General features: G+C 37.4%; 3 protein-coding genes and 1 long non-coding RNA gene across 7 annotated transcripts; 2 read left to right on the forward strand and 2 right to left on the reverse strand.

Moving 5' to 3' along the window:
* Positions 1–1,097: 1,097 nt before the first annotated feature.
* On the reverse strand, positions 1,098–4,014 carry LOC148297196 (uncharacterized). Its single transcript, XM_088247477.1, has 3 exons — positions 1,889–4,014; positions 1,555–1,767; positions 1,098–1,462 (listed from the first exon to the last, which is right to left on the reverse strand). The coding sequence occupies exons 1-3, from the start codon at positions 4,010–4,012 to the stop codon at positions 1,214–1,216; spliced, it is 2,586 nt and encodes an 861-aa protein (XP_088103603.1). The 5' UTR covers positions 4,013–4,014; the 3' UTR covers positions 1,098–1,213.
* A 2,484-nt stretch (positions 4,015–6,498) lies between these two features.
* On the forward strand, positions 6,499–8,855 carry LOC110758460 (uncharacterized). Of its 2 annotated transcripts, none has more exons than XR_002526951.2 (6): positions 6,499–6,814; positions 6,988–7,280; positions 7,698–7,717; positions 7,800–7,900; positions 8,167–8,470; positions 8,614–8,855. It is a non-coding gene; the product is annotated as an uncharacterized LOC110758460 (long non-coding RNA). The 2 variants fall into 2 exon arrangements; XR_002526952.2 differs by having other exon boundaries at positions 6,499–6,776.
* Positions 8,856–15,277: 6,422 nt separating this feature from the next.
* On the forward strand, positions 15,278–17,177 carry LOC110758325 (peroxidase 16). Its single transcript, XM_021960153.2, has 4 exons — positions 15,278–15,714; positions 15,840–16,037; positions 16,218–16,383; positions 16,570–17,177. Exons 1-4 carry the CDS (start codon positions 15,505–15,507, stop codon positions 16,974–16,976), a joined length of 981 nt encoding a protein of 326 aa, XP_021815845.1. The 5' UTR covers positions 15,278–15,504; the 3' UTR covers positions 16,977–17,177.
* Positions 17,178–21,470: 4,293 nt separating this feature from the next.
* On the reverse strand, positions 21,471–24,814 carry LOC110758350 (ras guanine nucleotide exchange factor Q-like protein). 3 transcript variants are annotated; one of them, XM_088252974.1, is made up of 4 exons: positions 24,337–24,813; positions 24,152–24,242; positions 22,657–22,898; positions 21,471–22,230 (listed from the first exon to the last, which is right to left on the reverse strand). In XM_088252974.1, exons 3-4 carry the CDS (start codon positions 22,894–22,896, stop codon positions 21,589–21,591), a joined length of 882 nt encoding a protein of 293 aa, XP_088109100.1. In that variant the 5' UTR covers positions 22,897–22,898; positions 24,152–24,242; positions 24,337–24,813; the 3' UTR covers positions 21,471–21,588. The 3 variants fall into 3 exon arrangements, with proteins under 3 accessions (XP_088109100.1, XP_021815876.1, XP_021815875.1); XM_021960184.2 differs by having other exon boundaries at positions 24,100–24,814; XM_021960183.2 differs by having other exon boundaries at positions 24,152–24,813.
* Between the last annotated feature and the right edge of the window lie 1,199 nt (positions 24,815–26,013).

Raw genomic sequence — 26,013 nt, forward strand, 5'->3', positions numbered from 1 at the left:
AGCCTATTAAACCCTTACCTAGTCAAACCTTCACACACTTCCCACATACATCATGCTCCACCTCCATTTGTTCATGTTTCTGGCGATTTCCAGCTATCTATCTAGAGAAAGAGAGAGAGAGAGAGAGAGAGAGAGAGAGATGAGGACGAACTTACCCGGCAGCGTTGATGGGTCACACAGAGGGAGTTCGGAGTTCGAAGACGGCAATTCATGGATGTTGCCATCACGGGTCTGCAACTGTGGGAAGGTTGCGAAAATTCAGACTTCTTGGACCTCTTCACATCCAGGACGAAGATTTTATGTTTGTGCGCGGGTAAGTTGAATTTTGAAGTTTGGGTTTCTAATTTGCAGTTTTGAGTTTCCAAGTTTTAAAACTGTCTTTGCAGAATCGTTGTCAAATGTGGGAGTGGGGTGACCCTGTTATGTGCAATAGATCTAAGCAAATAATTCCAGGACTGCTGAGGAGAATTAACAAGTTAGAAGCAGAAAAAAAGAAAGGGAATTCGAAGCTGAAAAACCCATGGTTTTGGGTGTCGTTGTGCATGTTTGGGGTTATTATATGCTTGATTTTGAATGAAGATAAAGGCACTAATGGGCAGCTGTAAAAAGGGATGGGTAGTTGGCATTTTGTAAGGGTTTGAAAGGGATGGGTGGTTGCCATTTTGTAAGGGTTAGAAAGGGATGGGTAATTGGCATTTTGAAATGGTTAGAAAGGGATGGGTAATTGACATTTTGTAATAGTTAGAAAGGGATAGGTGATTGGCTTGTTGTAAAGGTCAGAAAGGGTGTGTAATTGGCTTCATTTCGAGTGTTGTGACCAATGTAATCAATGTATGAGTTGTTTTGTTGAATGAAAATGCAAGCTCTCATTTTGACAATTGAAATAGTAACTGGCACACCAAAGATATGAACTGCACTGCAAATACCAAAATATACAACATTTGAATTCACATGTCATTACATTAATAGCACTTGAAAAAACACAGACACATCCCCTAAACAGTCTTGTCCAAAATCCCTTAAACATACACATACACATCCACAACATATAGCTTTGCCATCAAAGCTTATCCAAATTCAGTTTCAAAAATACATCTTCATCACTAACCATTACAAGTTAGCTTGTACAAAATCAGTTCAAAATATACCAGCAAATAGATTGCAAACCAAAATAAACATCACAATTCTTCAACCATTCACTTCAAATATGTCACTAAACTCTCCATGGCCTTATTCGTTTTGCTGGAGATTTTAACCTAGGCCCTTTTGGAGAAGTTACCATTGGTTGAGGTTGTGAACTTGAAACTTGATGAGCTTGTAAACTTTGGGCAGGTTGTGAAGGAGCTTGTGAACTTTGGGTAGGTTGTGAAGGAGGTTGGGAACTTGAACCTTGGCCAGGTTGCCAACCAGCAAATAGATTGGTCTTCCTTATGACATGGGGGGCATGGGCTCCTCTTTTCACCTATTTCAAGCATACGACCCTTAAGCCTTCAAAACACACCACAATAATGCAATTATTGATTCAAAACATCAAGGTTTAATCCAAGTACTTACATTAAACTTTGGTCTGGCCTGAGTTTGTTGTTGTTCACTCACAACACCTCTGCCTCTCACAACACCTCTTCCCCTGACACCAACTGTTGCGCTTGCAGTTGTTGTTCCACTTGCATTAGCACTAGCAGTATCAATACCTCCAGTTGCAGCTCCTCTTGCCCTTGCACCTCTTCCCCTCCTGTTGACTCTTGCTCTAGCACCTCTAGGTTGCCCCTTCATTGCCAATAACAAAAAATGACATGTGAACATAGCAAAAACACTCCAATTCACATGTTAACATAGCCATTTCCAGCAAATGAAATGTGGAAACAAAAAAATTAAAAACAAATCTAACCTGTCCATTTTGGGAACAAGTTGCAAAATTGTGACCTTCTTGTCCACAGTTGCGGCATGTCATTACAATGCCATACCTCTTAAGTTTTGTTGCCCCTCTTGGTATTTCATCAGGTTCTTTATTTCTCCTAAGTTTGGGCCTTTCTGGTTGGATGTGATAAAGAGGTGGCTTGATAGGTACATGTCCTATTTTTCTCCAATATGATTGACTAGGCATTGGAGATATATAGCCCTCATAAGCCCTATCATATGCCGGCCTTTTGTAAAGTGCATGCACAAAATCCAGAGGTCTGTGCTCACTCTTTGCTACTGCAGCCAAGGCATGTGGACATGGGATTCCACTTAAGTCCCATTTTTTGCAGGTGCATATATGCCTTTCTAAATCCACAACAAACATAGCTCCCAACATACTATTAACTTGATACTTCCCCCCACCAGCATACGAAGCTATGCAGTGGCCACTTTCAATTGAATTCTTTTCCACAATAGCAAATATTCTTGGACCAACCTCATGGGGCCACATTGTCTCTCTAAGTCTAGCCATTCTAAGCATCAAGTAGGTTCTAATTCTCTCCAAAAGAGTAACAATGGGCTTATCCCTTGCTTCTAGGATTGCAGCATTAAAACACTCACACAAGTTGTTTAGAAGTATATCACACTTTGGGACTGTACTAAAGTGTGATCTACTCCAATAAGCAGCTGGTCTTTCCTCAAGCCACTTATAAGATGCCTCAGATTGACCCAACATCTGCTCCATTTCAGCTTCAAATAGAGGTATTGTTGTTGCCCTAGCTGCTGCCCACAACCTCTGCTTCAAAGCATTACCAGTATGGCCTGCAAGCTTGAAATTATTGTGCAAGTGCCTCACACAATGCCTGTGCTCAGCAGTGGGCATCAAAGCATGAAGGGCATTCCTTAAACCGTTTTGCTTATCAATAATGAAAACCCAGCCATGGCCATTTTGAATACCTACATCTTGAAAGAATATGTGAAAAAACCAACTCCAAGTCTCTGTGTTTTCAACTTCAACAACAGCAAAAGCAATTGGATACATCCCATTATTTCCATCAACCCCAACTGCACTTAGAATCTGCCCTGGGTGACAACCCTTAACATGGCACCCATCAAAACCCACCACTGGTCTACATCCTTCCACAAATCCCTTTTTAAGTGCTCCAAAACATATATAAATCCTCTTAAAAGTAGGATTATCACCCTGCAATTCAGTTTTCACAATGACAGTACTTCCGGGGTTATTGCTCTTTAACTCCTCACAATAATCCCACAACTTTCCATATTGTTCTTCAATACTACCTTGAATTCTAGCTTTTGCAAAACTCTTGGCTTTATAAACTTGAGCCTCAGTTACATCTATGGCATAATGTTTCCTTATTATCTTCATGAAATCTGTCACTTTCATCTTGGGATTATCTCTTAACTCCTCATCAAACCTCTTAGACAGCCATGATGAAGTGGCATACTTGGTTCTTTGCCTCCTTCCACATGTATGCCTTGGAATATATGTCTTAATCCTTGTAGTTGGACCTTTCCCCACATGAGAAGCATATAGCATCCATGGACATGGAACCTTTTGTTTATTATCTCCTTCACATTTTAGCCTCACCCTATATGAATCATTCCTCACCCACTTCAATGGCCTTGCACATGAAACTGCATAATACCTTATTGCTTCCCTACACTGCTCCATGTTGGTAAATTCCATTCCCAAATGAAATGTTGGCTTCAGCAAATCAGATTCTCTCCTAAACTGCTTAAACCTAGGAGCTTTTCTTCTGCGGCTACGGTTTTTCACACCTTCATCCTCATCATCTTCTTCATCAAGACTTACAAGTTCGTCGGTATTGTAGTCTTCACTGTCAACCTCACCAGGTTCTTCATTGTATTCTTCATTTTCTTCATCAACTACATGTTTATCAAACAAGTTGTCATCCTCTTCCAAGACTGTCTTGAACCCTTCTTCATCTGACTGCTCAAACTCAGAGTCAATCAACTCAATGTCTGTCTCACTATCATCATCTTCAGCCTCTTCCCCAACTATCATCATCTTCAGCCTCATCATCTTCAAATTCATCTGCCTCATTATCTCCTTCATTATCTGCCTCATCATCACCATCATCATCTAAATCAACATCCACTTCTACAAACTGGTTACCCAAATCACCAACATCAATTTCAGTTTCAACTTCTACTTCCAACCCCAACTGTGGAGCAGATGCAGATGCAGATGCCTGGCTCTCTGACAAATGTGGTTGATACTTATATGACAGATATAAAGGTTGAACTCTAGAGGTAGGTGTATGCTCCACAAACTCAACTACATGGGCATCTACTTCAATTGGAACAAATCCCCTTCTTTTGTTCCAGTAGTGGTACTGAATTTTTTTATGGTCGTATCCTAAACATATAGCAACATCATACAGGTCAAGCATTGACAGGTGGTCAGCATTACAGTTGTCTGCCCATGTTACCTTATCCCGAACATACTTCCCCTTTGAAATATAACCTCCATGGTGAATTTCTAGGGAGAACAAATCTGGATCACCTATAAAAAAAAAAAAAAATTATATATAAAAGCACTACTTTATCACACCAACTTATCCTTATTGCTCAACTACCATTCTAAACTTGAAATTGACTCAGATCCACCGACTATTATGCAGACAAAACAACACAAATGCTTTGGGACCACATGTATTTCATATTCAAAAAGGCATATCACCCAACACCACAAAATGTCAAAAGCACCGACAAACCAAGGACCAAAGGACCAAAGGACCACACAAGCTTAAACAATTTCAACTTGGGAAAAACGTTTACTTACTGTATTTGGGAGGAGGCCCTCTGTTCCGCACCTGCAGAGGCAACACATCCAGAGTCATGTTGCGTTAAATTAACGGACCCAAAAGAAGCTTTATGAAAAAGCTTTCAGATTCCCTCAATTTCGTCCCTCTCCAACCTTCGATTTTGCCCCCTTTCGTGCCCTCAGTTCAGTCCCTTTCGAACCCTACCAAAGTGAAAGCGATGTGCGAAGTGTGTGAGAGAGGTTGGTAATTGAATCCGCGCTGAATGACGAAAATAACCCTAAAAAAAGAGTCAACGTGAATCAAATGGACGGAATAATGGATGAAATGTTCGAATTTTGACGGTGGGGGGAACATTGATAATAAATTTTAATTTGAGCCCTTAATTCGCTAAAAAAAAAGGTAAGGTGGTAAATTGAGAGTTATGTACAAGTTCAGGGGGCAATTCAGCAAATTACCCAAGAATATATATATATATATATATATATATATATATAGCCTAGGAAACTATTCTAGGAATGTAATTATGAGCCTATAATCTTGTAGAATCAAATAGTTGACGTAGACTAATTAGGAATGTATAACTCATTTGACACTCCCCCTCAAGTTGGAGCATGTATGTCGTCAATGCCCAACTTGCTAAGTGAGCTGTGAAATACTCTGCCTGTTACTACTTTGGTGAGGACATCTGCAAGTTGATGTTCGGATTTAACAAATGGTACCTCAATGATCTTTGCCTGGAGTTTCTCCTTGATGAAATGTCTATCAACTTCAACATGCTTGGTTCTATCATGTTGCACTGGATTATGTGCGATGTCTATTGCGGCTTTATAGTCATAATTGAGTTGCATGGCATGTTTGGGTTTGAACCTCAATTCCCCCAATAAATTCCTTATCCGGAGAAGCACCCATACTCCATGTGCCATACCTCGATATTCTGCTTCAACACTTGATCTTGACACCACTTTCTATTTTTTACTTCGCCAAGAGACTAGATTGCCTCCTACAAAGGTAAAGTATCCAGATGTAGATCGCATGTTAGTAACAGAACCCGCCCAGTCTGCATCAGTGTGACCCTTAACATTTAGATGGTCATGTCGTGAGAACATCAATCCTCTTCCAAGAGCTGACTTCAAGTATCTTAGAATTAGATTTATAGCATCCATGTGGCTTCACTTGGTACATGCATGAATTGACTCATCACACTTCCAACATATGCTATATTAGGTTTATTGTGTCCTAGATAGATTAACTTACCCACAAGGCTTTGATATCTTTCTTTGTTGGTGGGCACCTGATCAGGATATTCACCAAGCTGATAATTCAACTCCATTGGAGTATCTGCTTGTTTACTGGTTAACATTCCAATGTCAGTCAAAATGTCAAGGATATATTTCCGTTGTGATAGAAACATTTTTTGTTCTGAACGAGCCACTTCAATGCCTGAGAAATACTTTAGAGCACCAAGATCGTTTATTTCAAACTCACTTGCCAAGTGGCACTGTAATGCTGCCTTTTCCTTTGGGCCATTTGGTAACTCCCATGTCATCAACATATACAATAAGAGCAGTGACTTTACCTTTCATATGTTTCAAGAAAAGAGTATGAACTGAGTTACTTTGCTTGTATCCGAAATTCTTCATTGATTTCACTACTACAAAAATGGAAAACTACGACACCTATTTAACGACGGTAAAATTAAAAAGCGTCGTGTTTTAAAAGGCACTGGCAAAAATTATGACAGTTACTTATAAACCCCATCGTGCTTTAAAATGCGCTCGACAAAAAGTTCACTTAAGTATTCGCTAAAAAACAACTCTCACCACACTCTCTCGCGACCTTTAGAAACCCTCTCTCTCTCTCTCTACTCCCTTTCTCAACCCTGAAACATCATCTCCATTGCGCCATCCAATTCACTGCGGTCGCCATATCCCTTGAGTCCAGGTTACTGAGGTCGCCAAAAGTATCACCTCCACAATCTTCGCGATCTCCTTCATGAGGCCTCCCTCGAGCCCACTGGTCTCTTCTCTTCCAGGCTTCGCCTTCTCTTCGTCGACCCGTTCTTCGGTAAATTTGAGATGATGAAAATCGCTTGATTCGTTTTTGTGAGTGTCGTTTCGTTTGAAGATCTCGTTGATTTCATTGTGGTCGTGGCCGTTTTAGCCACTGATGCCAACGATTTCTTATTAGATTAACGAGATCGATGATTAGATTGGAGAATGCACGAAACGCAGCGTTTGATTTACGTGGGTGTATTTTTGGTGGCTTTGTTTTGCAGGATTTGGTTTGAGAATCGGAGATGGAAGATTAGAGGTTGTAGGAGGAGGAGGATATTGAGACTGTGTTGAGGTGTTTGGGTGTGTTGGAACAATGTCCGACAAGAATGAGAATCATCATACGGTTCCGCTCTCAATGATGCTGAAGCATGAATTGGCCTAAGGAGAAGGTTGAGAGACCTGAGATTGTGTGCAGTCAGGCGAGTCAGAGCAAGAAGGGGGAGGATTTTACGCTGGTAAAGACGGAATGTCAAAGAGTTGTGGGAGATGGAGTTTCTACGTATTCAGTTTTTGGGTATTCTCTCTCTCTCTCTCTCTCTCTCTCTCTCTCTCTGTTTCTTCAGTTTTTTAATATTTTTTACCTGGTCTGCCATTTATATTGAAGAATATGTAGAATTGGCTAAGAAGTTTATATTTGATATTAATCAAAGGGGATAATACTGTCACCCAATGGTTTGCTTAAGTTTGTTGATCATCTGGTCTTGGTGGATTTTTGTTGACTTGCTTTCTCTCGTTTGTCTTTTGACATATGTAGCTAATTTATGATGCTTAATCACTTAGCATAAGCTCTATTTCATGTTTACATAAACTAGATGTATTTGAATATGCACCAGAGGAGAAGCAATTTGCATTTCATTTAACATTGTTTGTTTTTATGTGTATGTCAATGCTGTGTCTACGTCGGGATCAACATGAACAATGGAAATGCCAGTAGGACAAGCTTTCTAGAAGGTATTGTTCTTCCTATGTTGTCTATAACCAAAGGGTTTTTAGTTTCTGTGTCTGATTATGTAATGTTTTTTTTTTTACACAGAAGTGTGAAGGTTTTCCGCTGCCAATTACCCCGTGATAATCCTTTCTACTCAAGTGAGCCACCACAGAAGGATAGTACAGACACGCCTCTTAAGGCTGGAGGTAGCATCTTGTTTAACTTTGCATTTAAAGTTGCTAGCTTTAAGGCTGGAGGTAGCATAGTGTTTTTTGTTTTGTTTTTCTAGTGTTGATTGAGATTTTTGTTTTGTTTTTCTGTCTAAAGTTTTTTTTCCTCCTGTTTGAATTTTGTCTAGTTTGCAAGTACTTCACGAAGGATTAAGATGTTTGAATTTTGTTTTTTTGGTCATATTATAGGATTTTTTATTGTGGTTATATTGATTCTATGACTGTTCTCTTATATGGTTCAGAGGAGAAGACATTCTCTTTCCCTTCTTCATCAATGGTGTGTGAAGATTATGTACACCGGATTGGAAGGATGGGAAGAGCAGGATCAATGGGACAAGCTACTTCATTTTACACTGATCGTGATATGATACTTTATTTTCCACCTTCTCTTACTGCTTCTTTTACTTATGATCTCTTCCATTGACAGAATATAACTCTTCATTATTCTTGATTATTGATGGCACACTGTAGTTCCTTCTAGCAAGTATAAAGAAAGCAATTGCAAATGTTGGATCTGGAAATGTTGTGGCTTTTGCAACTGGGAAGGTAAAGATTCTTAGATACTCTATGAGCGCTCAATTCTTTGGTGTCATACTAGCGCCTAGCCTTTCTTGATCATTTCACCTAATTTTATTTGTTTATAATCTTTGCTTTTTTTTTTTTTTTCTGTCATTTTGATTTATTTACAGGGATGATGGAGTAGACTTCAATTGTGCTTCATTTGTATGTTTGGATGAGAGGAAGGCTTGGATTAAGAGTACTAGATATAGGTCTTGTTAGGAGAAGATTGTACTACTTAATTACCATGTATCAATTGAAATATTTATATTTAATTGGTAGCAAGTATGTATGTCGTAGGAATAAAGATTGGTTAATTTTGTAATAACTATTGAAGCTTCAAGTTTTATGAAGGAAATAATTTTTGAGTGTATATTCATTAATAAAGCATTATAGTTGTTTTTCTAGTTAAAATCGTTGTATAGAATCAAAGGAAACAAAAAAAAAAACTAAATTGTACCAACGTGGGAACTTATTAGATGACAAATTTAAGGACAATCAACGACGGTTTTATTGTAAAAACCATCATTTTTATTGAAAATTAACGACGGTTTTAGTTTAGAACCATCATCTTTACTGATATTAACGACACTTTTATTATAAACCGACATCTTTGGATATAATAAACGACAGTTCTATTAGACAAACTGTCGTCTTTACATCTACAGACTACGGTTATTTCAGAAAAACCGTCGTCTTTACAATTAATAGACGACGGTTTTGAGTCAAAGCATCGTCTTTACAAATAATAGACGACGGTGAATCACCATTGTAGTTTTGACCTTCAAAAGATGGCGGTCGATTTAACGACGGTTTTCAAAAGAAAAAGACGACAATTTTTCCCCGTCTTCTATTTCAATTTTTGTAGTAGTGTTTGTTGAACTTTCCAAACCATTCTCTAGGTGATTGCTTCAATCCATAGAGAAACTTTCTCAATTTACACACCATGTTGCCCGTATTAGGCCCCATCATGCATCCTAGAGGAATGACCCAGAGGAAAAGGCAACATTACAGCGCCACTTGGCAAGTGAGTTTGAAATGAAAGATCTTGGTGCTCTGAAATATTTCTTAGGCATCGAAGTGGCTCATTCAAAACAAGGAATATTTCTATCACAACGGAAATATATCTTTGACATTTTGATTGACACTGGAATGTTAGCCAGTAAACCAGCAGACACTCCAATGGAGTTGAATCATCAGCTTGGTGAATATCCTGATCATGTACCTACCAGCAAAGAAAGATATCAATGCCTTGTGCGTAAGTTAATCTATCTAGGACACACTAGACTTGATATAGCATATGCTGTAAGTGTGGTGAGTCAGTTCATGCATGCACTAAGTGAAGCCCACATGGATGCTGTAAATTGAATTCTAAGATACTTGAAGTTAGCTCCTGGAAGAGGATTGATGTTCTCACATCATGGCCATCTAGATGTTAAGGGTCACACTGATGTAGACTGGGCAGGTTCTATTACTGACAGGCGATCTACATTTGGATACTTTACCTTTGGATGATCTGATTTTGAGTATCTTCTGCAAAGATAAAGCTCTCCCTCCTGCAGAGGTTGCTCAAAAACTCTACCTGAGTAATAGAACTCATTCTCATGGAAAGTCACATTTGCTATAACGTGCAATGTCTGAGTGGGAGGATGGAAACACTTATAGCCCTTTTGAGTGTCTGCATACCCCACAAAGACACAACGTAATGCACACGGATCAACCTTGCCATGTTGATGTGGATATACATGAACATAAGCAACACACCCAAAAAGACGTGGTTCGAGATTTGGTGTGAACGACATGGTGAGGAGAGTGGCCAATGTCTGAAATGGAGTTTGATATTAAAGAGTGATGGATGATGTTCTATTTATAAGGTAAATAGCACAACAAAGAGCCTCCCCCGAAAAATGATGGGGTATACGAGCCTCAAATAAAGAGGCACGAACAACTTCCAAGAGATGACGATTCTTACGCTCTGCGACACCATTTTGTTGTGGTGTATAGGCACATGTGGTTTGATGAACAATACCATGTTGGCTCATAAAATTATGTAAGTCATGGTTGACGTACTCTCCTCCATTATTAGACTGAAGTTTTGTGATTTTCTTGTCAAACTGAGTAGCAACATATTGATGAAATTGCTTCAATTTTGCAGTGGCTTCACTTTTCTACTTTAGGGGAAAAACCCAAGTCATCCGGGTGCAATCATCAATAAACGTCAAAACCACTTAAAACCACTAATAGTGGGAACTTTGGACGGTCCCTAAACATCAGAGTGAACAATCATGAAAGGCATAGAACTTTTATTCACTCTTAATGAGTAAGAAATACGATGGCTTTTTGCCAAAATCTAAGTTTCACAATGAAAGTCTGATTCAATAAAATGGGAAAACAAATCTGGAAATAAAAGTTTCATATAACCAAAAGATGCATGCCCTAATCGTCTATGCCATAGCCAATTTTCTTCATCCTCATGGACTCGTCTCCTCGCACATGATGTGCGTGACTCAATCTCTTAATGTTGTCTTCTGTCAAGTCCATGTAATACAACTTTCCCTCCTAGTACCACATCCAATCACGACCCTAGTGAGAAGATCCTGAAACAAACAATACAATGGCAAAAAACACATGATACAATTAAGGGAATCAATGATTTGAGAAACAGATAACAAGTCATAGTCGAGTGAAGGGACAACTAAGACATGATCAAGACTTAATGAGGATGTAAGGGATAAGGACCCTTCTCCCATAACTTGGGAGGTGTTTCCATTGGCATTGGTAATATGTGTTTGGTTTGATGGTTTGGTAGAGTGCAACTCAATAAAACTAGATGTCATGTGACCAGTAGCGCCAATGTCAATAATCCATTATCTATTACAAGTAAGTGAAGATGTGCAAGAGGTACCTGAGGTGGCCAACCTTGGAGCCAAATATACCTTATGGAGGTTCTGATGTAGTCTCTTGAGATGACTCAACAGATGCAAATGAGGCTTTGGTCAAATCCTTCTATCGCTCTTTGGAAACCCATCCGTCTGGATAACCAATAATCTCATAACAGCCTTAATTGCTTGGTTATCTAAACCACATTGGGTACACTTCATTGGAGGCCAGTTACGAGTAGGGTTGGCACTGTGATTGTTGAGATTGCTTGGACTTGGCAGCAACCAAGGCTATGGCGTCTGAGGTTACCCCAGCTTCAGACATGGTTCCCTGTCGGTTACTCTCTCTTTTAATATGTGCACATGTTGCCTCAAGTTCAAGTTTAGGCTCCATCCTCAAAATCTCTCCTCGAATTTGATCGAAATTATAGTCCAAACATGCAAGAAATATGTAAACTCGGAGACGATCAATCTCTTTGCGTCTAGTTTCAATGTCTTTCAAATGCTCCATATTGCTTGGACTTAATTGATCAAGCTCCTGAAAAATCTCAGTGACCTCACTGTAATATTTGGCAATTGATGCACCATTCTGCTTCATTGTGAATGACCTTCTGTGAAGGTCATAAATCTTGGATTCATTAGCACCATTTGAATAGGTTCGCTTGATTGCATCCCAGACTTTCTTTGTTGTGACATAACGGATAAACCGTTTAACCTGATTAGGTTGCATTGCGTCGAACAACTAACTCTTGACTTGGCAATCCGATGCACGCCATTTATTAAATGTGGAATCTGCGGATGCAGGTTGGGCGCAATCCGATGCACGCCATTTATTAAATGTGGAATTTACGGATGCAGGTTGGGCAATATCACAGGTCAAGTGGCCATGCTTTTCTTGCCCAACTATCTTCATCTCTATGACTTGACGCCATCGAGAATAACTATTCTCATCTAGTTTGATTCTTGCCAAGAAGTTGGAGGTGTCACTCTGCGAAGTGAGAATTTGTGTGGTAGTGTTGAAGTCTCATGACACCAAGGATTGATTGGTGTTTGCTGACCCATCATTGTTGGCCTTGATATTATTGGATTACAAGTGATGAGAAAAAGACAAATAAAAAAATTGGGCTGAGGGAAAGCAAAGGAACGGTGGAAATTGATTTGCAAAGGATGAGAATAAAAGAAAAAATTGATTTGACTAAAGCGAAGGTAAAATTAAATTCGTTTGTGAGATGGAATATGGGCTGGTGGTCTACTTGTTAAATGACATGAACAATTATCTGAATGTTTGGAGTGAAGGTTTTGTTGGGTTTGTATGACGGCTGCTGCTGCAGAAGCAATTGTTAGGATTAGGTCAAGAGACAGTCATGATCGACTGCTCTGATACCATCTCAGATTGAGTGAAATAATATTTCTTTGATATGCCAATGTATAACAATAGGAAGAATATATAGACAGAGCCTAAGAAACTATTCTAGGAATGTAATTATGAGCTTATAATCTTGTAGAATTAAATAGTTGACTTAGACTAATTAGGAATGTACAGCTTATTTGGCACTCCCCCTCAAGTTGGAGCATGTATGTCATCAATGCCCAACTTGCTAAGTGAACTATGAAATACTCTGCATGTGACTGCTTTGGTGAGGACATCTACAAGTTGATCTTCTTCGGATTTAACTAATGGTACCTCAATGATCTTTGCCTTGAGTTTCTCCTTGATGAAATGTCTGTCAACTTCAACAGTATTTTCATGTATCTCCCTCTTTTCTCATTGGTGGTAAGCAAAGGTGGTGTCCTACTTCTCAACATTGATAGAAGATTACTTGCATAATATATCCATTCCCAAATTCATTTTTCGGTCAACCAAACGCAGCCTAATAATGAAAAAGGTTAGTAAAACTTGCACTTCACCGATTTGAGTTAATTGACCAAACAATCAAATTTGAGTTAGAGACGCAAGCTCCGAGTCCCTCTGGTCTGGCCTTTTACTTTTTCAAACTAAATGACAGTTGACATAACCAGTGCAACCATGTGAGCTTCGAAAGATTAATGTTTCATGGACTAAGATGAAGTCAACAAAAATGGTCATACATCCTAAAGACGACGGTATTATCTACGATAGGAAATGAATCTGATTATTATATATTTATATTGCTGCCAGCCATTGTCATGGAATAATAGCCTTACACGTTATGCTTGATATTATGCTGATAAACACTGTTTTATTAATTCAGACCAAAAACATAAAATTAAAAAAATAGTGTTTTATTATGTATGGATATTAGCTGTACTGTCCTTGGCTATTAATTAATTATAGGTAGAATTGGACGTGAGTAACTAAGGCTTTTGTCAACAAGCATTTTATGGGTTATAAAAACAAAATTTTATAATTTGATTGATATCTAAGAACGATTGCAGCACAACTAGTAGCCTATAATTGACCCTTTTTTTTTCTTTTTCTAAATTTGACTTTATTAATTTTATGGCATTACTCAAATTATTATCAATCCACTTGGGATACTTTACTCAAATTGATATCGGAACTATTTACTTCATTTATAAAAAATAAAAATAAAAAAAAGTTATTTTCACTTTCTCTATCAATCAGCCAGCCTAAAATGCAATTTCCTTTTTAAAGAAACCAATAAAATTTTATTGAAAGAGGAAGTAACCAATACAAAGCAACTTTAGACTAAGGCCTAGAGTATTAAGGAAGCATCTCTACGTATAAGGGTTCGATCGTCAGTCTCAAGTAATCCACCCTCTTCCCTGAAAGCGATTTAGAGTAATTGCATGGTATTACTGAAATATGGAATTAAAAATGGCACCAACAAACAAGTGGATCTCAACATTTTTTTAATTGGCTTTGTGGATAAATTTTCATATTCAATCTACATTCTTGTCTTTCTCATGAAATTCTAACAAGTCTTAAACTCTAATGTTTCCTTTTTGTCTCAGTTTCAAACTCTATTGTTAGATGCATTTATTTTGTTAAAAATTGACACGTCATATAATTAGAAAAAATCTATTACTTCGGGGAATGCACATTTTATAGGAATATCCATTCCTTTAATATTTTTTTCTTAATGAAATGGGTATTCACATTTCTATAGGTTCATTCCTAGAAGCAAATGTCACTATCAAATTATATATATTGGAAAGCTTATAGAGTGAACTTGAGATCTTTACTCTCTTGTTTATTTTTGGTTGAACTAGCTTCTATTTCTTCAAGTGACTAAACATAGACTATCGCTCGTATTAAAAAAAAAAAACAGAATTTATTTGAATAATATAAACGGCTTCTCTTTTAGACAATGTAAGAACGTTATGTATATGCCTACGTGCTCTCCTTACCCACTATAAACTATTCTCCCCATCCCCCAAAATATTTCTGAAACCCAATCTTGTATATGCTAAAATACATAATTTGTCTACATTTAACGGCTTGAACTCATATAATTATGAGAACAAGACGACATGCTAGGAGCTCTTTAAATAAATAAATTATCATCCTAATTTACTTTTATAAACAGTTGTGTGCCCGTGCTGAAGTTGATGATAACTTTCTTTTTTCTTTTCATTTGTTTTCATGGGCAATTTTGAGGATGAGGACGAGGGATTTTGAGGGTGGTTGGGAATTAACATGCATTTGAGGTGGCATATATGTTTGTAGTCACATTGCCACCTATCTAAAGATCCAAATTGTTCCAAGATTAATTAAAATGAATAAGGTGTCCTTTTAGTTGTCTGCTTTTAGATGTCTAAATGCCTATGTATTTTTAGGCTGTCATGATCCTACAAACCCTGAAGACTTAAAGAAATATTTATCCAAGTTTCTTCCTAGGGTCCAATCATTTTTGTGAAACCTATTAACCAATTTTCTGTAAACTACTTTCCATGTGCTAGAACATGCCGTAAAATAATGTAAGCTCTCTTCAACTCCTATCTCCAACCTCAGAAGAAACCAGATATACATAATATAGTTGCCAGGGTGTCTAAGCAAAGGTCCAAGGACCACTGTTCTTTATTTTTAACAGCACCACTTTTCCTATATGCTTTTGTTTATGTCAATCTTGTACAACCATATAGAATTATTGTATAAATAGGCAGCAAATTAAGCACCAACAGCAAATTAAAGAAAGAAACATGGAAGCTCGCAGTTGTATTGTTCTCTCAGCTTTTCTCATCCCTTTTCTGCTTGGAACAGCTTGTGCTCAACTTAGGACAGATTTCTACAAAGGCACATGTCCAAATGTTGAGTCCTTGGTCACCTCAGCTGTCAAAACCAAGTTCCAGCAGACCTTTGTGACTGCTCCAGCCACTCTAAGACTCTTCTTCCACGACTGCTTCGTTCGGGTTAGTAGTCAGTCCCGTTCGAATTCTAACTTTCGGTTTTGATACAATTGTTTTAGCTCATCAGCTTTCCAACCAAGTTGGTGTGTGGTTAATTTTAATTTAATGTACTGGATTTATTGTTACAGGGTTGTGATGCTTCGGTGTTGATTCAATCACCGACGAATCAGGCGGAGAAGGATCATCCCGATAACCTTTCGCTCGCTGGAGATGGATTTGACACAGTGATCAAAGCCAAGGCAGCGGTTGATAGTGACCCTAACTGCAGAAACAAAGTTTCATGCGCAGATATTCTTGCTCTGGCAACTAGAGATGTTGTAAAGTTGGTATGGAAATTCTATTTTTTAATCTTTGTTGTCATCAAAGTTGGACAGAAGCCAAAGAAGCTTTTTGAATTTAAGCAGCCAATGACTGCGACATAAAGTTACGTCTGTAACTACTACCACCATTATGTAAATTATATATATATATTCGAATAATCCTTTATGTTTTGTTGTTTCACGCAGGCTGGGGGACCATCTTATACAGTTGAATTGGGGAGGCGTGATGGAAGGATATCTACTATTGCCAGTGTTCAAAGACGTCTTCCTGGCCCTACTTTCAATCTTGACCAGCTTAACACCATATTTAGCTCTCATGGTCTCACCCAAACTGACATGATCGCATTATCAGGTAGTCTTTTTTTATAATTAGCTTACGATTCATACGGTTTTTAAGTTTACGATTGTTTTGGTCTAAAATATCTGGGCATGTCATATTGTCCAACTGTTAATCTGCCGTCTCATGAGAGAGCACTTCTATTATCCACGCATTCTTGAGGATTTTCTAGAGGTTTTTCTAACTTGTATGCTCTTGTAGGTGCACACACACTTGGGTTCTCTCATTGCAGCCGCTTCTCGAAGCGAATCTACAACTTCAGCCCAGCAAAGCGTATTGATCCGACACTGAATTCAGCATACGCATTGCAGCTCAAACAGATGTGCCCCGTTAACGTGGATCCGAGAATCGCCATTAACATGGACCCAACCACACCTCGGACATTTGACAATGTCTACTTCCAGAACCTTCAGCAAGGAAAGGGTCTGTTCACCTCTGATCAGATACTATTTACAGATACAAGATCACAGGCCACCATCAACACATTTGCATCAAGCAATGCAGCCTTTAACCAGGCTTTTGTGCAAGCCATGACCAAGTTAGGCAGAGTTGGGGTTCTGACTGGAAATCAAGGTGAAATTCGGAGTGATTGCACCCGTCCAAACTAGAACAATGGAGTACCATTAGGATAGCTTCATCTGGATTTTACATCCATGCTATTTTTATAATGATTTAATTTTTTTCATGACTTGTAAATTCTTGGAGTATCATAAATTGTTTGTATGATGCATGGTCAGGATGTTTGAGTTTCATTCATTCGAAGACTATACGAATACAATTAGCACACCTCTGCTTAGTTGTGCAAGGAATGTTCAAGTTGCTCAAATAATACATTCTAGCAGTTGAATTAAACTGGAAGACTTGGAACAGGTCTCATTAGAGCCATCCAAGTTTGAAGAGAATCAGTCGGATGATAAATTGATAATTAATTATATATATTATATAGGAGGGAGTATGCAAATAAATATCTTGAGAAAAATATATGAATGACCATCCTCATTCACTTCTTTATCAAACCTGTTTCTCTGAATGATTGTTCTGACTGGAATTATATTGAACAACTAGTGGACTGTGATATCCCATTTCTCATGCCCCATGCAAGCCTATTTTTGCTATATATATCTTAAAAATCATCTCTTGTTGCTAGCTTAAGTGATTAAGAATGTTTACCTGCACTCGAGGTTCTCTCTTCGAATCCTCCCCCCAGATTGTATAAAAATAATAATAATAATCTCTTTGCGGTCTGCATTTTCTTCATCAATGGAGCTTTCATCACAATCTTGAACATTATAATTACAAAATAATTAAATGAGTTTAAACACCAGTTGGTAACTGCCAAGACAATGACCACTTGCAACTTTAATTAAGTTGAAAGGAACCCCTGCAACAGCAAAGACAGGGTTCTATTGATTGATCTACTCTTATTCTATTTTCCTACAATTAAGCTGATTGATTGAATAGTCAATAAAATAAATTTAAATGCGACTAAATCAATCAATTATCTTAATTGTAATTTTAGTAAAATATGGATAGTTAAAGTGAAAACATATCAATCAGCATGTTCCTATTGAAGATATTTAATCATCCTCTCTTTTCAGTCTCATCAACAATTTCAAGGACTCAATTGCTCAAAACTGGAGTTATTGTGTGGTGCAGGTGATCATATTGGTTAACATGAGCCATGAGTTTAGCATGGGCTTTCACCGGTGATCACATCGGTTAACATGAGCCTTGAGTCGCATTGATGGCATGAGTTCGGCAAAGGACATGGCCATATCAGCTTCAGGGAGGCTACAATGAGGGGTAATAATGAGAGGTCCTTAATAGCCGTCTAATCAAATACTGAGTTATTATTGGACTGCTGGATTGAACCCCCAAATATAACTCCTCAACATAGCTTACTTGCTTAGACTCTTAGGGCTCGTTTGGTACACAGGATTGGCTTGGACTGGCTTGGACTAAATTTAGTACCATGTTTGTTTTATCTAATCCTAGTCTTAGATGGGATTGCTAATACCGGGCCCACCAAAAACATCTCCTTAGGAGGGGACTACTAATCCCATATGGAAAGGGAGGATTAGCTAGTCCTAATGCTCACCAATGTATAAAATGCATATATTATATTGTAAAATTAATAACATATATTATTATTATTAAACTTACTTACACATATACTATAATGTACATATATATATATATATACACATACATGTATATACATGTATATATATTATAAAATATATATATATATATATATATATATATGTTTATATTATTTATAATATACACATACATGTCACATACATGTATATACACATACATGTCACATATATTATAAAATACATATGTACACATACATAATACATGTATTTATACATATATACATATACATAGATAGTTTTGAAAAAAAATAAAAAATCTAGTCCTAGTCCAAGCGTACACCAAACGCAGGATAAGTGTTATCCAACTTAGACCAAGCCAAGCCAAGCCAAGACAATCCCTAAGCATAGTCCATGCCAAGGCAGTCCTGTGTACCAAACGAGCCCTTAGGTTTGTTTCTGGGCTTGGGCTCACCTTAGCATCCATCAAAAAAAAAAAAAAAAACTCTCAAATTCTCAATTACCAATCCTGGTTTGCTTCATTGATTTAATGTTCTTTTAACTTAGCTTCTTCTAAATCTGTAAAGATCATATTTCCGTTCTTCACGACCTGCAAGCAAACTATAAAGATCATTTGTAAAGATCATATTTCCAAATGGGTTTCAGGTTTATTCCCTCATTTTGTCTATAGGATAGGGATAGGGATTGTGTCGATAGGGACACCAAATATGCCACACTGTTACTCTTTGTATAATTACGAAATCTGTCACATCATTAATCTTTATTTTATTAAATGGTCTTGGTTCTATAAATACAAAGTAAAAAATTAACCATGGTTATGTCTATGGACACGTGTAAAGTATTAAGAATGGTGGTGATGATACATCTTGAGTTAAAGTAGTGAGCAAAAATATTTCCTAAGGGGTAATTAAGTTTTTTTTTTAATAAAAAAATATATAATCTATTAATTATATATATATATATATATATATATATATATTTGTAAACAGGCAAGAAAACAGAGATGGGTAGTACAAAATACACGGCGTCCGCATGATGATGTCCGCATAAGAGAATTTCTGTATATATATATATATATATAAAGCCATTTAACATAACATCGCGGGTCTAAGTTCTGCTGTTAATGCTTATTACTTGGACTTTTTTGGGCCTGCGTGCCCTTGTGGGTCTAAGTTCTACTAGTTGTATTGTTTTTCACTTTATAATAAAAATTCATTTGAAAAATTTGAAAAGAAAAAAACATCACCATGTTACGGCCTCACCATTGTCACCATATTGCCTCGACCCTCGTCCTCCTCCGGCACCTCATCATTGGACCTAAAACCCGGTTTCCTTTCAGCACTTTCAATCAAGTTATATCTGTTAATGAGAGGGGATGTTCACTGGATATGAATTGAAAATTTGCAGTTGGCTATGGTGTTTGCTTCAATGAACATTAATTCCTTTCATTAAAAACAATGATTGTTACGTACTCAATTACTTTGCCGCAAATTGTGAACCCACGGGAGAAGTATTTGCAAGAGATCTTGTATGTCTATTTCCATTATATTTTCTAAAGCATCAATATTAACAATTTAACAGCTCATCCCAATATTAAACTGGACCTAAATACATGGATAGGCATAAGATAGATGCCACCAAGGATAAAATTCTTTTGGACTTATTGAAGTACACAAGGTTGTACAGCTCAAAATTCTTTTTCTTTTTGCTTTTCGTGGGTGACGAGAGGGATTAGAAGAAGCACAATGCAAAACGCTTGAAACCTGTCGGAGACTTCAATTAAGGGTAATTTAACTTCAATCATACTATTATAGAAGATGCATTTTGTGGTAGTGTTCTGTTGGTGATTGGTCTGGGAAGTGGAAGATACTGAAGTCTTCCTTGTGCAAGAAGAAAAGGTACCGCAATGTTCAACTAATAAGGCCAGCAAACCATGTGAAAGGAAAAACTAGTTTTTACCATCTCTCACAGATGTAAGCTGACCAATCTTGAACTTAGGCAAGGAGCATTAGAATGCAGCAACATAAGTAACAAAGAAACAATCTTGTGTTCAACAGAAATACGAACCAGAGACCGTCAGTTACCTCTGGCCAAGCAGATCTTCTACTTATTTTGATGGATCAAGAAGAAACCAACAGACAATCTGTGCTCCATGTTTCATTATTAATGGTAGAGGGGTGTTATATTCAATGGTTCAATAGGAATAGGAAGCAACTATGCTTCAATACTCCGCAAGAGCAAGCATGGTGAAAGGGGCCAAGGAGCCAATATAAAGACAAGGAATTAGCTATATAAAAAGTGTGATTTAAGAGATAAACTTCTAAGTCCAAAGGGTACATTGCTTTTATATATAATTTGCTCTTGTCTCTCCTTTGTTGGATAATGGGGGGGGCTATGAATCTTATAATGCATAAGGAAACAGGAGCAATAACAACAAAACAATGCATCTTTTTATATACTGAGAAAGAGGCATCATATGGATTAGCAGTCAAAGACAAATACCAGGTGACAAATTGGAATTTAACATGTTCTTAACTTGTCCCACCTTGGATTAACAGAAAATTGATATCTTGCAAGAGGCTCAATTATTGTCATTTCTACATTTCTGGTTGGCTTATCTGTGATGTATCTCTTTCAAAAGTAACTACGATAACTTACAAAAAGTCTTGCCGTGAGTTAGTCATAATCATCACTTTTATGTGCTTCAAAGAACTTTAGAATTATCTGACCTAAAAAAATAAAACTTTAGAATTATTGTTTCTCTTTCATTCTCAGACCAAAAAAGGAAAAGAAAATTCAGTCAAATGTCTAACTTCTTATAGTTGGAACTTCACCTTGTTCTGGACAAGCAGGGTGGAGGCCACTTCCCTTCTCAATAAGCAACGTTTTCTTTGTTTGCATAGATGCGAAGAAGATAATGAACCAATGCACAGAAAGATGGAGTAAAAAAAGGTTTGCAAATGTCCTATTTACACCGATGTAATGCGTGAGAATAGTATCTCAATTGTCCATTTATTAAGGTGACAACTTAATTAGAATTTCAATAATGAACAACGTGTAGATTTGCCAAGAAACGTGCACGCAAATTGAAGTATTAGTCCTATTTGAGCTTTAACCCGTGGAAAAGCCAATGTGGCTGCTTTCTTTCCTGGTCAAATGTTGCACTAGAGCTGCTCATGGGAGTTGTGGGATCACTGCAGTCTCCTCCTCTATCTGATTTGAATGAGGCAGGCGAATCAAGTTCCTTTTCTTTATGGATCAGCTCAGTACATTCTAACTGAGGCTGGTAAGATTTTGATCTCTTCTTGTTCTTGCTGCTTCCAATGCTTAATGTAAGCTCCACTTCACTATCTTCATCACAGCCAGCTATACTCATATTTTTACTTTTGAAGGCCATGTGAGAGCTTGGCCCTGCTTGTTCTTGGTCAATTGCACTGACTCCTGTTGACATGTCTTCCTCGGCAGGCCTTTCAAGGTCAAATCCCCTTGACATTCTCAGGGTGTCTCCGGAGCAACTTCCACTGCCCTCTCTAGAGATCGGATCATCTCTCAACCTCTGAAGATGGAAATTATATCCAGAAGAAGCTTGAGTTGTTGAATGCTGCCAGTTAATCAACTGAGAATGGTTAATGTGATCTGCACTACTAGTCATCGGCCCCCGAAATCTGTTTCGTTTCATCTCTTTTTTCAGTTCATCCATTAGCATCTTTTGTACACTGTACAGTCGGTGTAGCTCTCGAATCTGCAATATTTGGTTTTCGGTTAGCATGGCTGTCATCAGTTTCAAAGTACTGAATTAATTAGACATGAAAAACAATCTGATTGGACAAGTACAAGACTTGGGATCTAATAAGCAAAAAGGGTGTCTTTGAATTGTGTATTGGAATAATTTGACTGATTTGCTTATCCAGCAAGATATTGTTGGTTTCACTTAAAATTGGTCACTGTCATCATTTACTTAAGGGGTTAAATGAGAAGTTGATGATGTTGGTGAACCAATAAGCCTGAGATCTGCAACAGGGACTTCCCAGCTGTACAGATATTATTTACATGGAGAAGCTACTTTCCATGAAACTCAAAAGAGTTCATGCTTCATGGAACATAGATCAACCTGATTCAACATACAATTATCTTAAAGTGGAGCACAGAAACTTAATATTCCTCATACCTGGTGTTTAAAGGTATCTTCATGCATCTGCATTGTCTTTTTTATGGTATCTATGTTGTGCTTGTCAAGCATCCTGTCCATCGAGTTCCGAATTTTGTCCTCGGTTCTAGCCTTCTTATACTTCTCCTTCAGCCCACTTTTCTGAAAATACTCCCAGTCATCCACGCGATGCACAGTTAAGCTGCTGCTATTTTCTGAGGTTCCTAATATATTGATGGCGTATTCAATTTTGGTTCCCATGCCTGAAGTAATATGCCAGTAAAAAAAATTTGGTAACTACAGAGAAACATATATTTTGAGGAAACACAAAGAACTGTTGCTATTGTATAGTGAGAGCTACCACATTGGGCTGTCATTTGTTTTCAATTTTGACAGATAATGAGTATCATTTTAGGATACTAATTATAATGTAAAATTTCATGGACAAAACAAAGCAAAAAATCAGAAAGAAAAAAAACATTTACTGGCTTCAGTGGAGTAGGTGTGATATATAAAGGCACTAAGTGATGGTGGAAACATAGTCTAGTTGGACACCAAGTCTACCAATCCTACTACATCTAAGCACCAAGGAATAATTGAAAAAATCTGGCCATTTTTGAATTATCTTCAAATCCAATTCCTAGTTCTAACCCATCTAGGTAGTGGAAGTCATCTCTCAAATTCACTGACACTTTGCTTTATATACTACATTTTGCTCCATGATCTTATTGGTTCCCCTTTTGGTGTGCAAATGCAGGCCGCATTTAGGAATAGGATTAGTTTGCTACATGAAACAAAACAGCAAGTTTCAAGGTGTCGAACGAAGGATGAACAAAAGGAATGGCTCAGAATTGTGTCTCAGGAGGCCCGAAAGTGTAGTCGGAAAGTTGCCAAACATAGTAGGAACAAAAAGAAAATGGGATGTGGGCAATAGTGAGACCAAATATGGAATGTGGTTGGTTTACCCTATTTTGATTTGTTAGTACATTTCTGCTGTTGTCATCACTGGCCATAACAGTTAAGGCTTCATTTTGATGAAATTGCTCTCATGAAGTGTCCACTTCTTCCTGTTTCTTTTGAAGCTAAGCCTCTATGCTAAATCCACATGGTGAAATTAGACAAGAGGCATATAATTATTTCATGGAGATCACAAGTCACAGAATGAACAAAATAAAGCTAAAATGCATGAAATAAATATCAGTCAACTATAAATGATACTCAGGGAGAGACACAGAGATTTGTCTATCTTTAGAAAAATAAAAAATAAAAAAAAATAAAATAAAAGGGATCTCTTTCACCTTCAAATGTTTTGGCAAATAGAGATATCTCTATTCATGTACAGAAAACTAACTAATAATCAAGAATTGTGAGTTCCCAGAAGAGCAGAACTTCCAAAAATGGCAAAAACATAAAAAAAAAATAAAAAAATAAAAAGCAAGAAAATCAGCATCATGGGTTCATTACCATATTGTAATTAAACCTTGCAAACTTTCTGTACACAGTTCAGGTTTGGTACCTGAAGCAGAAACAGCAGAGGTGGAGATTCTCTAGCATGAGGCTCATTGAAAACTTTGCTTCTTCATGCCAAAACCAGCCTCATCCATAAGCTGTTATGATTGGCAAACCAAATCCCAATTAGTACAGAGAAAATTGGCTTATTGTAAGCATCCATCAATATCATCAGTCATTGATCTTCCGTACTAATTGGAGTGGACGGAGCAATCTAAGAAGTGCAGCTAGCAATAATTTAGAAGCCTAGTAGTCCTGGTGTGAACTGGGAGAAGATTCCTGGACACCTCTACACCAGCAAATCTCTTTGGCAGGGCAAGGCAGGCCAATATTAATTTTTCCCAGGCTCACTGATCACTATACTTTAATTTAGGGAAACAACAAAGCAACAACCTCCCCTTTCTCACTCCTCTCACTAAATTAAAAAACTGTTAATCATGTTCATGGTCATGTTAATAATTCAGGTTTGACAGGCTGTGAAGTTAGGAGGCATGGAAAAAAGTAAGACTATACCAATGCCTTGGTGTGCACAATATTCATATTTACAGACAGAGAGAGAGAGAGAGAGAGAGAGAGAGAGAGTGTATGAGAGAAAGCGAGAGAGAGAGAGAGTGTATGAGAGAGAGCGAGAGAGAGAGACAGAGAGACAGAGAGTGCTGTTAATCTGTTAAATATTAATTAATCATACATAGTGTTGTTTGATGCTGCTGTATTTTAATTATATATTGAATTTGTACTTGTACATACTTGTGATGCATTCAATTGTAACATGGAGGAAGATCAAATTTGTGGGGCCCACAGAAGAGTGATATATAAAATAAAACCAAATGACAAGCCTAATACATGGGCCAAGGTAGGCCAGTGAACAAGATATTCCAGACAAAGTCTTACAGAACATCAAGATTTGCATGAACTTTGATGGAAAGCTGGTGCTTCCTTCCCAGAACAACACCATCTTATATGTCTTATTTTGTTACAGAAATTCGAAGATCTCTGTTCGATTATTTTCTCCGTACTAAGACACCATATCTAGTCCAGGGTTGCAATTCAGATTTTCTAGATTGCACAAATGCTGGAGTTTTATAATTGTATTTCATAATTACTGTAAACTTTCTTCTCCGGCAAGAGCTGTAAATTTTCTTCTTTGACGCGTGTATTAATCTTCATATTACCGTAAACTTGAATTTTTGAGGTCGTCCAACAGATGGTATCATCAAAGCTAACCCATACAACTACTAAATTTAAGTTCAAACATTTACATCTTCACTGACATGAGCCAAGTGGTAGTAACAGCACACCACATAATTCTTTTTTCTTCAAAAAAAACAAGGCAGGATAAATTATTAAATCTAAACAGAAAATAAAAAATATTTTGTGGAGACTATCCTAGTTAAACAGGTATTGGCAGCTACCATGAACACCCTTGGTTTAAGGTTGCATCTGAGTTCATGCATTGTGTATGGGACCATAAACTGAATTAATTACACCAGCTAACCATAGTTCCAAATTAAATTTTTGGATTCATTAAGTAGGAAATGATAGAGTAGAAAACAATCTAATCTTATAGTCACAATCAAAACCAGAAAACCATATCCATGCACAGTACTAATAAAGGGTAATTCTCAGTGGTGCAGAAAGGATTAAGAAACTAAATCCATGATGTTAAGTGTAACCTAAACACCACCATAAGTAACCAATGCCCATCTCTCCTTGTGAACCCATCATTAAATTAAGAAAATAATAATAATCAAGTCTTATTCATTCCTTTAAAAGTAAGAAATAGATGGCATGGCCTAAAGATATCTGTACTTTTACTTATCTAACTAAGAGATTAATCTAAAAAATAATGGACCAATGTTTGAATGAGTG

Source organism: Prunus avium, chromosome 1 (assembly GCF_965620075.1).
Source record: "Prunus avium chromosome 1, drPruAviu1.hap1.1, whole genome shotgun sequence".
NCBI lineage: Eukaryota > Viridiplantae > Streptophyta > Magnoliopsida > Rosales > Rosaceae > Prunus > Prunus avium.

Coding starts and splice junctions, on each gene's coding strand:
- LOC148297196 (XM_088247477.1), bottom strand. CDS start 4,012: ATGAGGCAGATAATGAAGGAGATAATGAGGCAGATGAATTTGAAGATG. Junction 1,768..1,888: donor CTTGTTCCCAAAATGGACAG/GTTAGATTTGTT, acceptor TTGGCAATGAAG/GGGCAACCTAGAGGTGCTAG. Junction 1,463..1,554: donor AGGCCAGACCAAAGTTTAAT/GTAAGTACTTGG, acceptor TGCTTGAAATAG/GTGAAAAGAGGAGCCCATGC.
- LOC110758325 (XM_021960153.2), top strand. CDS start 15,505: ATGGAAGCTCGCAGTTGTATTGTTCTCTCAGCTTTTCTCATCCCTTTT. Junction 15,715..15,839: donor TCCACGACTGCTTCGTTCGG/GTTAGTAGTCAG, acceptor TTATTGTTACAG/GGTTGTGATGCTTCGGTGTT. Junction 16,038..16,217: donor CTAGAGATGTTGTAAAGTTG/GTATGGAAATTC, acceptor TGTTTCACGCAG/GCTGGGGGACCATCTTATAC.
- LOC110758350 (XM_021960184.2), bottom strand. CDS start 22,896: ATGGGAACCAAAATTGAATACGCCATCAATATATTAGGAACCTCAGAA. Junction 22,231..22,656: donor AAGATACCTTTAAACACCAG/GTATGAGGAATA, acceptor CAAATATTGCAG/ATTCGAGAGCTACACCGACT.